Raw genomic sequence first — 12,828 nt, 5'->3', positions numbered from 1 at the left:
TCTACCACACCAATCTGCTTCCCTTCCCCTGTTTGACACTTAAATAAAAAATCTGATGGCCCTCTACTTCCTTAAAAACCAAAGTTTATCTGCTTAATTTTTCTTCATTTCCAAAGTGACTAATTTACTACTACCTGTTCCAGTATTTCATGATCAAAGCTGTGTACATAAAGAAGAGACAGTTAGGCAAACTACCACTTTTCCTTGGAACAAGCCTAGCTTTTCAAATAATCTACAGTGATAAACATCAATTCAGTACGTGAAACTTCCCATACTAATGACCTAGGATAAGTCCCCCCAGCTTGTTTATATAGTAAGCTGTTATTAAGTTGACAGCTTTGACTAGCACCAAAGATTTAAATTATGGTCTTGAACTGACAAGCTGCCAGTCTGGTACGTTAGCAAAGTGCTGGCCTTTGCTAACATAGAAAGAAAGCTATGTATTTCCTGGAATAGCTATGGACACAACACAAGGGTCTAGAATACCTTCTTAAACATATCTGGTCTTCTAAAACCAGACCTCTCTCAGGTATTTATTTCAAGAAACTCCAAGAAAGATACCACAAGTGAATCTTAATTGTTTGCCTTAAAAAAAAAAAAAAAAAAAAAAAAAAAAAACACCCTTAACAATAGCTAGCATCATTTCCCATGTAGCTACATTACCTTGCTAGAGCACCATGGTAACTGAGAGCCAAAGGAATGAAAGAACAATCCAAAAAAATCTCTTTTTCTGATACTTGTCTGTTCTTTACATGTTCTCCCTAGAAATTTTAAGCTTCTTTGCTTCCAGGTCACACATTTACATATTTTAATGAAATAATTCTATATTAATTGGCTATCCCAAGAAGACCTTTATTTCCATTTATAAACATAAAGAAATCACCACCCTGTGATTTGTATTGTAATTAAATACAGAACTAATTATTTACAAAATATTTAATTTTATCTTCTTTTCATTCAGAGTAACAGCTGTAAGCAGGAACTCCTGCAATGTATTTAGCCAGCTCTCTGTACACCATGCATTAATCTTCAAAAATCTCAACAGATATATCTAATCATATTTCCAGGTACTCCTACTGCATATCCCTCTAATTTTTATTTAATGGATATATGCAGCCTTATCATTCCAATTTGTTAAAAGTCCCACTTTGCTCTAATATATGGTTCTTTGAAGTTCATTCATAAGTTTAACCTCAAAATAAAATGCTCCCACATCTACTGGTTCTAAGTGTGATTGCAACTCGTGATTTTGACTCTGCAGATAAATACTTCAATGCAGGGTTCTTCCCACACAGAAGGCCACAACTATCTTGTAGATGGGATTKTCAGGATATACATTAAAACTCATTAAGAACTAACCATATCCCAAATGATCCACTTATTTCAACAGGTCTAGGATCAGACTCAACCCTCTAAGCATACTGTAAAGGCCTTTTTTTTTTTTTATTTAAAAAAAAAAAAAAAAGTCTTGTATTTAAAATATGAGTCTCATTACTAATCTGGCCTGCAAAGATACTGCATGTTCCACATAAATATATAGGAGGGGAGTTACAAAAAATGAAGAGTATCATAGTAGAGTCACAAAAATGTCTACTAATCTAATATTTTTGAGACAAATTTTGTTGAACCTAGTCAAATAGTTCAGAAAGAATTAGCTGGTAGTGCAACTGCTAGAGTAATGTCTCTGCACATAAAAATATGGTTGAGTGGCAAACTATGGCAAGAAATTGCATGTGTAACTAATAAAATGCCCACAGCAGAAGCTTACATAATCCCTATCAAAATCAAAAATACAGGTATAATTCATTGAAGGTGGCAAGGTGTCTCATAATCAGGGAGRAGAATACAATGAAAGAACTTATTTTTGCGCCAGAAACCAATTACAGCCTAACCACACCAAGACAACCTTCAAATAAAATATGTAAAATTGACAGTGASACAACATTACATGAGACAACTACTCAAGATGAAAACAAAAACCTAGTCTTGCACTTATTTGTCATTATTGTTGGACAGTTTCCTAATGACTTCCTAATGCTAAAAGTCTTCAAAGAAAAAAAAAATGTTAATAAGAACAATGAAGAAGATGYTGCTTTGCACAGTCAAAATGCTAAAAAGCAAAACCAGCAGAATTGTACTTGCTACYGAAATCCTTGTTTAGCAGAACACTAGTTGCATACACAGACATATGTATACACTACCTTGGAGTTTCCCAAAGTGAGACACCTAGAATCAGACCAATGGTTTGCATACTGCCAGAAAATTTAAATCAAATTCAAAGTTACCAAAGCATGCAAAATAATTGATAACAGATGCAATAATAATTTGCCTGTCCAAAAATACCCACCCATAGTTCAAACTTAACAACAAGATAACCCCCAGCACATTAAGATAGAATATTTGCAAAGGGMTACTGTGTTTTTCAGTAGAAATTTCGGATTAAATCTATGAAGATGAGTCATAGATCTGTGCTGTCAGGTAATGGTCTTGCTGTCCAACAGTAACAAAGATGCCACAATAACTGTGGTAGTGGAACTATTGAAGGAAAGGAAACAAGACATTGCAAATGCCCACAAAGAAGTAGAAAAAATGCATAAAGCAAAGGTACTGAGAAAAAGACACTAAAGGAGATAAAAATACAGAGATAACATCACTGATGTACTGAAGGATCAACTGGAAGAGATTTTAGTTAAGATTTTTTATCAGCTCAATGCAGTTCTAACTGGCAAGTTTACATCAGCCAGAGGGACCTGTTGAGGATGCATGAGGGAAATGTAGCAACAACAAAAGGGAAGGAAGGTATTGAAGGTACAGCAGTTTTTGAGGTACCAAGGAGACAAAGCCCCGTAGAAATTGTTTAGCCTTGACAAAAAGATTAAACTCACAGAATGAATCTTGAACTTCTCATAAATAAATGAGACACAGCAAAAAGCAGAAACAGTTGGAAGGGACACCTCCAAAGCTTGAGAGAAGAGAGCAAAGGTGTCTCCAGAAAACTGGTAGTATACCTGAAGTATGAAATAAAGTTGCCTCAAGCAACTGCAGTAAATGGGGAGGTATTTTTTCATGGGGGGGGAGGGGGAAAAAAAGCATTACGTTATTTCCAAAAATAAAAGAAGATTAAGATCACAGCAACTCAACCAACATGCACACAAAGATCGGAAGACTATCCAAGTGCTCAAGAAAGGTATGTGCAGTTTAAAAGATTGTTATCAAAAGGCAAGCTAAGAAGCAAGGTTTTTGAAAGGAAAGTATGAAGAAAGGAGTAAGTTCATATGCATGTCAGTAGGAACGTCAAAACAAAACTGAAGTCACAAGTTGGCAAAACAGCTGTTGCAATCACCAGATTTAACAGGTGCCAGCTATCAAAAACCTTGTTTAAAATGTAGAGCATACATTTTAGTCTCAATTACTGTTTCCATTCCAACACGGATAGATGAAAGATAGATCCATCAAAATAACACAGACAGCTCTCAGCAGCTTTGAAAGCAAACTTCTCAGGTAAATCCTGGATATTAAACACACCCCAAATTCACCAAGGAGTCACCAGGGATAGGTTAACCATGCAAGGTATATGTCACTGCCAAGGACACATGAAGCCTTGCAGTAGTTAGAATGACTAAAGCACCCTCCATATTCGAGGCTGAGTATCATCCCTATCAATTCATTAGACAGACATTCCACAGTGCAGTGCTGCAGACAGAGAAGGCAACAGCAGGACACACACATTCCCTGYTACTGCCTACTGTGGCAGCAACATCCTCAGCTTTCGAGATGTCAAAGTTGGGGGTTGAAGCTGCCAGAATCAAGGGCTAATGGCTGTTCTAGCACCACTTTGTTTCATAAGAAAGCTGCACTCCATTACAGGAATGTCATTATACAGCTGAAACAAGATACAGATGGGCCTGAATAACTAATTTCAACAGTATTTAGAGAGGGAATAATAAAGGACTTTAAAACAAGGGAATACAGTAGAGGAGCGGCAATGAGSAAGTTTCCAGGTACGTCTAGGCCAGGATGCCTAATGCAATCGGAAAAAACCCATATTCAAATAGTATCAAGCATCTCACACAAGGTTCTATAGCAGTGCTCAACACAAGCTTTATTTTTCCTGAGAACAGAAGAATTTTATTTTTTCTTCACTGGAAACAGAGCTTGATCGTTACCAAGTGTTCAGAAAACTCTAAAAAGAAAGAAGAGACCGTTCATAYTGCGAAGAGAATAAGGTTTAAATGCACAAACAAAAGTGTCAATGATTTCAAAATCCTTAAGACTGTAGGGTTATCATYCACTCAAATCTTTATTAATTTAAACCTTGGTTATGTAAATCCTAGATTACTTCTTAACACACTTGCCTACAAAGAAATTGTATCATATTTCCAGTTTAGTCATGAAGGATGCAAAGATAAATAATTAACAACACAGGCTGTAAACACAGACAACAAAGGTTTCATCTACTAGATCTACCATCTTATTTCAGTAGCTGCTTCTTTCAGTTATGAGAAGGAGCTGGATCTGCTTTCTGTGGGCCCAATCTCACCCATAGAAATCTTTATAAAAATTCAATCATTCTCAAATCAGACAGCAAGTGGGATCTTTGTGGATCCTTAGAAGAATTTTTTACATCATTCTCAAGGTACCTATGCTGCACTATATGCTTCCAAAATGTAGCTTAATACTTTCTTCATACCAGGTTTTCTAAATACACTAAGGTAGGTTCACATGTAAAATAATACACCTTTGCACAGGTCATAAAATTCTGAGGACTCTCATTAAATGGGGGGAAAAAAAAAAAAAAGAAAAAGGAGATCCATGCAATAATCTGAAGCTGTGTGTTCTATTGGCGAAAAGTTCTACTATGTCTAATGGACGTGAAGCATGAAAATGAAGCCTGTACAGCAGGACAGTATGTGCCCTTCTGTCCCACTACTGATTTTTTTTTTTTTTAATCAAAGCTTTGCTGCAACTATCTTTTTCTCTGCCTCATTTCAAAGAGGAGTGTGTCTGCATGGTTATTTGTGCATGTAGCTCTCTCTCAGAGGTACATTAGGAGAGCAGCACAGTGAAATGGCCATGACACTCATGCTGTTTGTGATGGTCCTGCTTGAAGAAGCAGAATAAAATATGCTATACTATAATACCAGATGAAAATATCAAAGGAAAAAGACAGAGCAAGCAGATTCTTCTATTTCCCACTCTCCCATGCAGAGCACAGCAACAGCAAAGGATAACGCCCACACTCAACAGCAGCACAGAAATATGTGACAATCTGAAAAGCTCCTGCTAGCACCATTGTTGCTAGTCCCACTGCAGTGCATTACAGGAAAGTAGTCATCCTTTTATGTCACTATAGCTCTCATAAAGAAACTTAGATCACCAGATATTCTCTGCTACCAATAGCACAACTACTGTATTCTTCAGTACTAATGAAAATTTGTTCCTTTTTTTCCCYACACCTCACCAAAGTGGAGTTTAAGGAAAGGCCAAGCATTTTATCCTCTAGAGAGACTTAGCAGGCAATGACATTGTCATATGTAAAGATTTTACTTGTTTTTTTTTTTTTTAAAAAAAACAATATTTAAAATTTTTCAAAACACATCAAAATATATTTACTTCTATTTAAAATATTAGTCACACACAAAAACATTTTGTTATTCTAAGCTAATAAGTCCACCTATTTGCTATCAGAAAGAAAACACTGTTCTCCATTACTCATGTAGCAAGGCCTTCAAGAAAATAAAGCCACGACTAAAGACARGATTCTGTGTCAAATTCTATCATGCATGAATGTGCATTTGTAATATTCACTTTCTACTCTACCTTTGCAACTACTGCCATGCGAAAAATCTTTTGTCTCTTTCTGTGGATAAAAACAGCTGGTAGAAACAAACACGGGATCCTTTTCAATCATCTTAACAATCTGCTTTTGCAGGTGCAGTTACCTTCTCTGCCAAAGCCTATGTGAACTAGGCCATACCAAGCCTTATTGGTAAAGCACTGTAACAGAGGAGAGAAAACCAAACCAAAACAAACCCTGGACAAATATGGACAAATCATAATGTCTTAAAAAAAAAAAAAATCTCCACAAATGCTAATTTTTATTTCTTCTTGAGCAGATTTTCAACTTTACTGAAGTATTAGACAATTTATTAGGATTTCTGTTTATTACCAAARTTCTACGTAGAAGACCTAAAACCGGGATCTTGAACTTGTAAGTTTAAATTTTATGATCATTAACTTCATAACCTACCCTCAAGCAAAAGGAAATCATTTTCCATATTCAAGTCTAACTAGATTTTCTAACAAAAAAAGTCACAATTATAAATCAGTCCTGGATTAACACTGAGATCAGAGTCATATCCAGATTCTACCAGCATCTAAACTCTACACTCTACTTCATCAAGTTTCAATACCTCGGCAAATGCAGAATGAATGCATCAAAATATTTCTTGTTTTAAACATCAAATAGCATATACCACGCCCTTAAAAATCTAGCCATGAGTTGCCATGAGTTAATCTGCCATTTCAGAACACTCTTTAAGACTACATTATGGTGAACAAAAGAAATGCTTCAAGTAGACTAAAAATATATACCTGAAATTGGAATTCAAACCTCCACTCTAATAAATATATTCAGGAAGTACCTTTGCATTAAATAATTTGACCCCATTATAGTCTCTGCATGCTTGTTCCACAAGGTAACATTAAGTCCATTCAATATTTATTTTCATGGCAGAGTAGGAAGTACCTGTTACACTTTCTAACCATTATTTTCATATTTAAAAAGTTAGGTTCCCAGACAATTCTGTTAATCACTGTCCCTGCCATCAAAAACAACAAAACATTTTTAATTAAACTGTGACTTTAAAATTTTTTATGAAACCACTAATAAATTCTCATTTGCTAAGTGCTAGCATGCCATTCCAACTTGTTAGTCTGCAAAATTTCACATGAATTTTTTTTTTTTTTTTTTTTTTCCTAATCATGTTACAGTGTAAATAGGAATGGTTGACTCTTCTAAATTTTCAGTTAAAAGTTCCTTCTAAGTTTCAGCTTAGGAAATCAAGTGCTCTGCAGTGAGACTTTCCAAATGGCAGCTACATAAATATGCATATGGCAAAGTATCATCAAATGGACACTTGGAAATCTAGGATGTTCTTCTCRCATTTTGATTTTGAGTACCTTTTCATATTTAAGGGGTTTTCTGTGTGGCATACTAACTAAATACACCTAATTCTTGTCTGAGAGAAATACTGCTAGTCTTTCAATATACAGCAGAGATACTCCTGATTTTTTTATCCTTAACAGAATATATCAAGTATCTAAAGTGACAACTAAGGAGGGGGTAAAGGGTAAACTGAAAAGAAATAACATTATAGGCATCTCATATTATCATACAAACAACAAACAGAAAAATACATACAAACACTTCTATAGCCAAATTACAGGAAGAATATGGAATCAGCACTGCACTCAGTCATCTGCTGAACTAAAGGGTTGACATAAAATCTAATGTAAATTAAATTGAAACAAAACTTACTGGTAAGGTTCCTGGTAAAGAAGCATCAAAGAAAGATACCAAGGAGTTAGGAGGTGCTGCAAACTGGACTTGGGAACCAGAGAAAAGTTTTGAGTTGGAACTAATTTGCGCATGAATTTCCAGACCCACAACTGGCACCCAGGAAACAAGACTGAAAAAACAAAAGAGAAATATAGTTAAAGTACAAATGACATGTTATCATCCATGACCACCTGAAAGATATAAGAATTAAAAAAAAAAAGAAAAACTTTTCCTTTCTAACAAAAAAGTCACCATTATAAAGAAAAATTGCAAATAGAGTTGTAAATCTATCTACAGTTCACTGGCAGAAATTGTGCTACAGTACTGGAGATCAGGGACTAATCCACAATGTATGCACAGAGAAATACGTGGCAAAATGTCTTTGTTCTACAGGAGATTATTCTGTAAAAATAGGTCTTAAACTTTTAACTTTTAACTCCCCCCTTACGTGAGAAATCTTGCAGGAATCCATGAAGCAACTTGCATGTTTGATGAACTCTAATTTAGTACTCCATGAAAATCACAGAATCATCATAAATATCAATTACATCTCATGTAGCTTTATAAATCTCCAACAGACAGGTGGCATAATAAATTATGTATTCTTTGACAGCTAGTCACTGGCATGCTGGGAAAGGTGGCTCTCCAGAGCAATGTTGGTAGTATATTAGCATAAACACTAGTAATCTGATAATAGAGAAATCATCGTTTCAACTAGAGAGCTACTGCTCTCTGAACATACTGAGCGGAATAGGGCTTCTCCATATCACCTGAAAAGTAATTGCAATTCTCACATCCATAACCTTTACATGGACAAGAGAAAAGGGTCACCTTTACCGTATGAATTGCTTGACARTTTCTGCAAGTAATTATCTGGCCTTGTACAAATGAAGTGGCACAAATAATATTTCAGTGATGAAATCACATTTCTATGACAGGATACTTCAGCAATATAAGTACCTAGATAGCTATAGCAGATAAGTGAGCTATGGAAAAGCTTTAAACAAATCTATCAAGTATAGTGTTCCTTCCAAAGGTGAATGTAATAAACTGACAAGATTTTAGTTCTCTGTCTGCCCTCCAGCAGCTGAAGACATCCCTATAAACCCCAACTCGCAATGCAGACTCACATTGCTCCTTTAGGCAGAYGGATATTACGATAAAAGAGTAAATTTCAGATATTTAAATGAGCTTTTACATTWTTTATTTAAGTAAAAACCAAAAGCTTTTAAACCATGTTTCAGACTACAGATCTGAAGTCTCCAATCCCAATTCCTGTGCTTTTAATTAAACAAACTATATATTACCATACGCATTAATAACTTGGAGACTTTGCATTAATTGCTGAGCTGAACTTTGCAAAGACAATAAGAGGTTATTTACCAATTCACTATAAAGCACGCTAATGCTTTCTTAAACATGATTAAAAAAGGATAAATCTTTCAACTTGGAGTATCAGATTCTATTCTAAACAGAAGCATCTACTTTTATGGCACAAAAAGAAAAAAAAAAGAAAAAAGAAAACAGAAAAAAGCTCACATTTCTCTAAAAAGTAAACTAAACCTGAACAAGTGTGATRTCAGCGCTACAGCACATCATCAGTGATCAAAGCACTCAAGAAGGTAGAAAAGTGATCAACCCTTAAGTTCCTGCACGACCTGTTGGATGCAGCACCTTTTTTAGCACTAGAGCAAGATAGTCTATATTTAAACATTTTGATTTCTGGTGTTATTTAAGAATGACAATAAAGCACATGAGATTATTTTGTACTTAATTTTGCTTAGTGCAATATTCAGCTGGCAAATCTCATTATGTCTATGGTATTTTCATAAAGGTATTTCAGTTTTTTTTTTTTTTTTATAAAATTTTTTTTTTTTTTTTGCACCTCCATTCCTCGCATCCTTTCTTACATCCTTATGGAATCCCTCTTACCTCCAGGCTTTAAAAACTGCATTAGGCTTCACTTCATCCATGTGCTGACTTACACTCACCTACAAAGGTACGCACCTCAAACCGACCCTGAGTTCTGCTTGCAAGCCTGAAGAGAAATACGGAGTTTCTTGCCATGCTTGCTCAAAGTTTATTTTTATTCTGTGGTCAAAGAACCAGTTTAAAGAAGTAAACTTCTGCTGGTGCCTACATAACTTTACCTTGGTGATGAGCTGTGCAGGGGAACCTGAATCCTGACAGAGAACATGAAAGCCCAGCACAGACCATAATTAACATAATTCTTTCTTTTCTGCATCTCCAAGCAGAAATAAGACACTCAGGCCTAARCAGCCTTGTCAAAGCTTCAAGCAATCTCCTCTAGGAAGTTTTCTTTAGACTAGAATTCCCCTCAAAAAAATATTTTGGAGTATTTTGGAGCCCTTGGGGCCAGCACTGCTTGTAACTCCTTACAAGCAAATGCTAAGGTTTTCTAAAACACTTGTACAGCACAGAGATGTTGCCAAAGACACAGGCAACAGGCACTGTGGTGCACTATAAGTGTACTACTACTTCTTTACCTTTTCATTTTTTACTTTTTTTTTTGGGGGGGGAAGAGGGGATGAGAGTGGAGGATAAGGGAGACAGACATGAGATGGTGTTGCCGGCCATCCCAAAACTCATTCCTTCCAGAAAGGCGCACTTAAAACGGCTCCCGACCGCTTCTGCTCAGCGATGACGACCCAGTCAACGGACCCCGCAGGCTCCAGCAGGGCGCTSTAAGTGGGGGGGTCACCTCCTCCCCGCGCCGCGCCGGTGCCGGTCCCGTACCCGCTCTGCCCCGCCGGCACCGCCTCGCCTTCCGCATGACAAGCAGCGGTCCGAGCAAAGACAGGTGCCACTCCGTCACTGCACCGCCACACTCGGCGSCAGGCACGCTCGCATCTCCGCGCCACTGCCGCGGCCGCCATCTCGCCGGCCTCTCGACCGAGCACCGCCTCTGCCGCAGCGCSCCTTGGGAAATGTAGTCCGTCAGCAGGAGCGCCGCGCGATGGCGCAGGCTAAGCAACTACAAGTCCCGAGAGGCCAAGCGGCGGTGGGAGCGGRGAAGGGGTGACTCGTCTTGGCCACGCCCCTCCTGGCAGCTTTTGGTGCGGGGGCGGGGCCAGACTCCTCACGACCGTCAGTAGGGGCGGGGCCAGACTCCCCGCGGCCGTTGGTGGGGAGGCGGGGCCAGGTTCCTCGCGGCAGCCGTTGGTGCGGGGGCGGGGCCGGGCTCCTCGCGGCCGTTGGAGGGGGCGGGGTCACGCTCCCCGCGGCCGTTGGTGGGGAGGCGGGGCCAGGCTCCGCGCGGCCGTTGAGGGAGACGGTTGCGTGTGGCGGCTTCGCTGATACCGTCGYGGCCATGGGCGAAGCGCAAGGAGGGTGAGCCAGCGGTTTGGCTGCTGCTGTGCCTCTCAGGGCTAGAAGATGGAGGGAGCTGCCGACTGGTGCCTCCTTGCCTTCCTCGGGCAGTGGGGAACGTGATCTGGATTTTGTCCCCTGATGCCACTGTGGAGAAGCTTCTTGTGCTTCTTCAGCTCAGCACCAGCCTCGCTCCTAGCTTGGTTTAATCCCTCTGGGAGAGGCATCTCCTTCTGTGTGGGAGGACACCACAGCATCCTGTGCAAAGCTATTGCACCATAAGAATCCCAAAGAGTTTGGGGAAGCCTGTGATACCTGTTTCCATGGGCTGTCTACTTCTAGGAAAGCTAACAGTCACCCTAGAAATGCGGGAGAGAGCGACATTGGCCTGGGTTACTGTTTCTGTTCACTGTTGCTTGAAGTGCCTTAGGCCCCTCTTCTGCAAGAGTATTTGTTCCTGTGATGTCATATGGACAGAAAATCTGCTGATATTTTGTAGATATTTTTTATCTAGTCTTCAGCATCTAAAATCACCTGTATTTGTCTGTCTTGTTCTTGGTTGCTAAAACAGTTCAAGTGCAGTCTTAGATCTTGCTCTGTGTTCATTGAACAGCGAGGTCTAATCTCTGTAGGGCCCRGAGGTGTTATTGCAGTACAAATACATGATAATAAAGATTGCTGTCCAGGGCATGTGCAAACATCTCCGATGCTGATTACACAGCTACATTGCACAGACAATAGAATTAACAACCTTCTGTCCTAAACCACAGGCCTGTGGAGCTTAAATGGGAATGTACATTAGCTGTTGCTTATGTCATCTTTGCTTTATGTCAGCTATTACTAATAGAAGCTAATCAGTTCTAAATATGTGAGTAAGGTTGATTTCTTCCAGCAGAGGACACTGGTGTACCCAAGCACTGCCTTGTAACCTCTTGAACCTCTTGTCTTCCCAACCTCAGGTGTGGGGTGTTAAGAGAGTCAGAATCACGTGGCAGGTAATTTACCCAATTAAGAAAATGTTCCGCAACTCCTGTTTCATAATTTTAATTTTCTAATGTATATTTTGATTGAGTTGAAGTAATTAGAGTTTCCTCTATAAGAAGAACCTGTGAAGACTTGTAGCAGATAGTGATCTACAGTTACTTGTAGAATATAATTTCTACAAGGATGGCAGTGTATGGTATTTCCTGCCTCGCCGAATGTGCCTTCCTCTACCAAAGAGGATGATGAGGACAAAATTTCTTTGTGGTAAAGAATTGGCCATAGGCCATCTAAGGCACTTTCAAGAGAATGAAAGAACATCTGCACCTCCATTTCTTTCCCCCTCAGCTCTCAGACTAATCATACACTCTAGTGAAAATCTTCAAACCCAATGGAGTGGGTATATGATTTTGTGATAATTTTTATATGAGGAAAGTGTTGGGGTCTATTGCACTTACGCCCATGCAGTGTATTGCTAAGAAGAATCAGGCAGAAACCTTAGTATATTATTGCTGTATCTGAAACAGATTGGTTAATTTAAAAATTGTCAACCATGAATGCTGGATTTAATTACTATTTGATATTTTGTAGGGATTGACAGATCATATCAGCCCAGTTGTGAGGATGGTTTCTGAATAAGACTCTGAAATGTTTATACTGGTGTAAAAATGGTAAATTTTGAATTATTGTACTTTTTCTAAGCCTGTTATCCTGATGTAATGGAAGATTTCATAAATAATTGCAAAGAAGTTAAAACCTTATGAATATTAAAATCATGTTACTTAAAGTCTTACTCTGCCTTGGCTCTGCGGGCATATTATTTCAAAATGGAGCAAAAGGCATGGAAGATTTGGAAGCTGCTTTTCCCACACTGTTCCTCAGGAACTTTCATCTGTATGAGGTGGGTGACTTGGAGAATACCACTGAAAAGTAACATTGCTCTTGATTTAAATCGT

General features: G+C 38.5%; 1 protein-coding gene across 1 annotated transcript in view; it reads right to left on the bottom strand.

The window, feature by feature from the left end:
- Window positions 1–10,458, bottom strand: part of GATB (glutamyl-tRNA amidotransferase subunit B) — a 38,697-nt gene extending 28,239 nt beyond the window's left edge. The window contains exons 1-2 of the mRNA XM_026041631.1: window positions 10,319–10,458; window positions 7,541–7,691 (exon numbers count right to left, since the gene is read on the bottom strand). Of these exons, the coding sequence (XP_025897416.1) occupies window positions 7,541–7,691; window positions 10,319–10,458 (291 nt within the window). The remainder of the gene's footprint in view (window positions 1–7,540; window positions 7,692–10,318) is intronic.
- Between the last annotated feature and the right edge of the window lie 2,370 nt (window positions 10,459–12,828).

Source organism: Nothoprocta perdicaria, unplaced genomic scaffold (assembly GCF_003342845.1).
Source record: "Nothoprocta perdicaria isolate Ctin4 unplaced genomic scaffold, notPer1 scaffold_29, whole genome shotgun sequence".
NCBI classification, from domain to species: Eukaryota; Metazoa; Chordata; class Aves; order Tinamiformes; family Tinamidae; genus Nothoprocta; species Nothoprocta perdicaria.
Note: the sequence above shows the minus strand (reverse complement) of the source record. Positions and strands in the feature narration are given on the sequence as shown.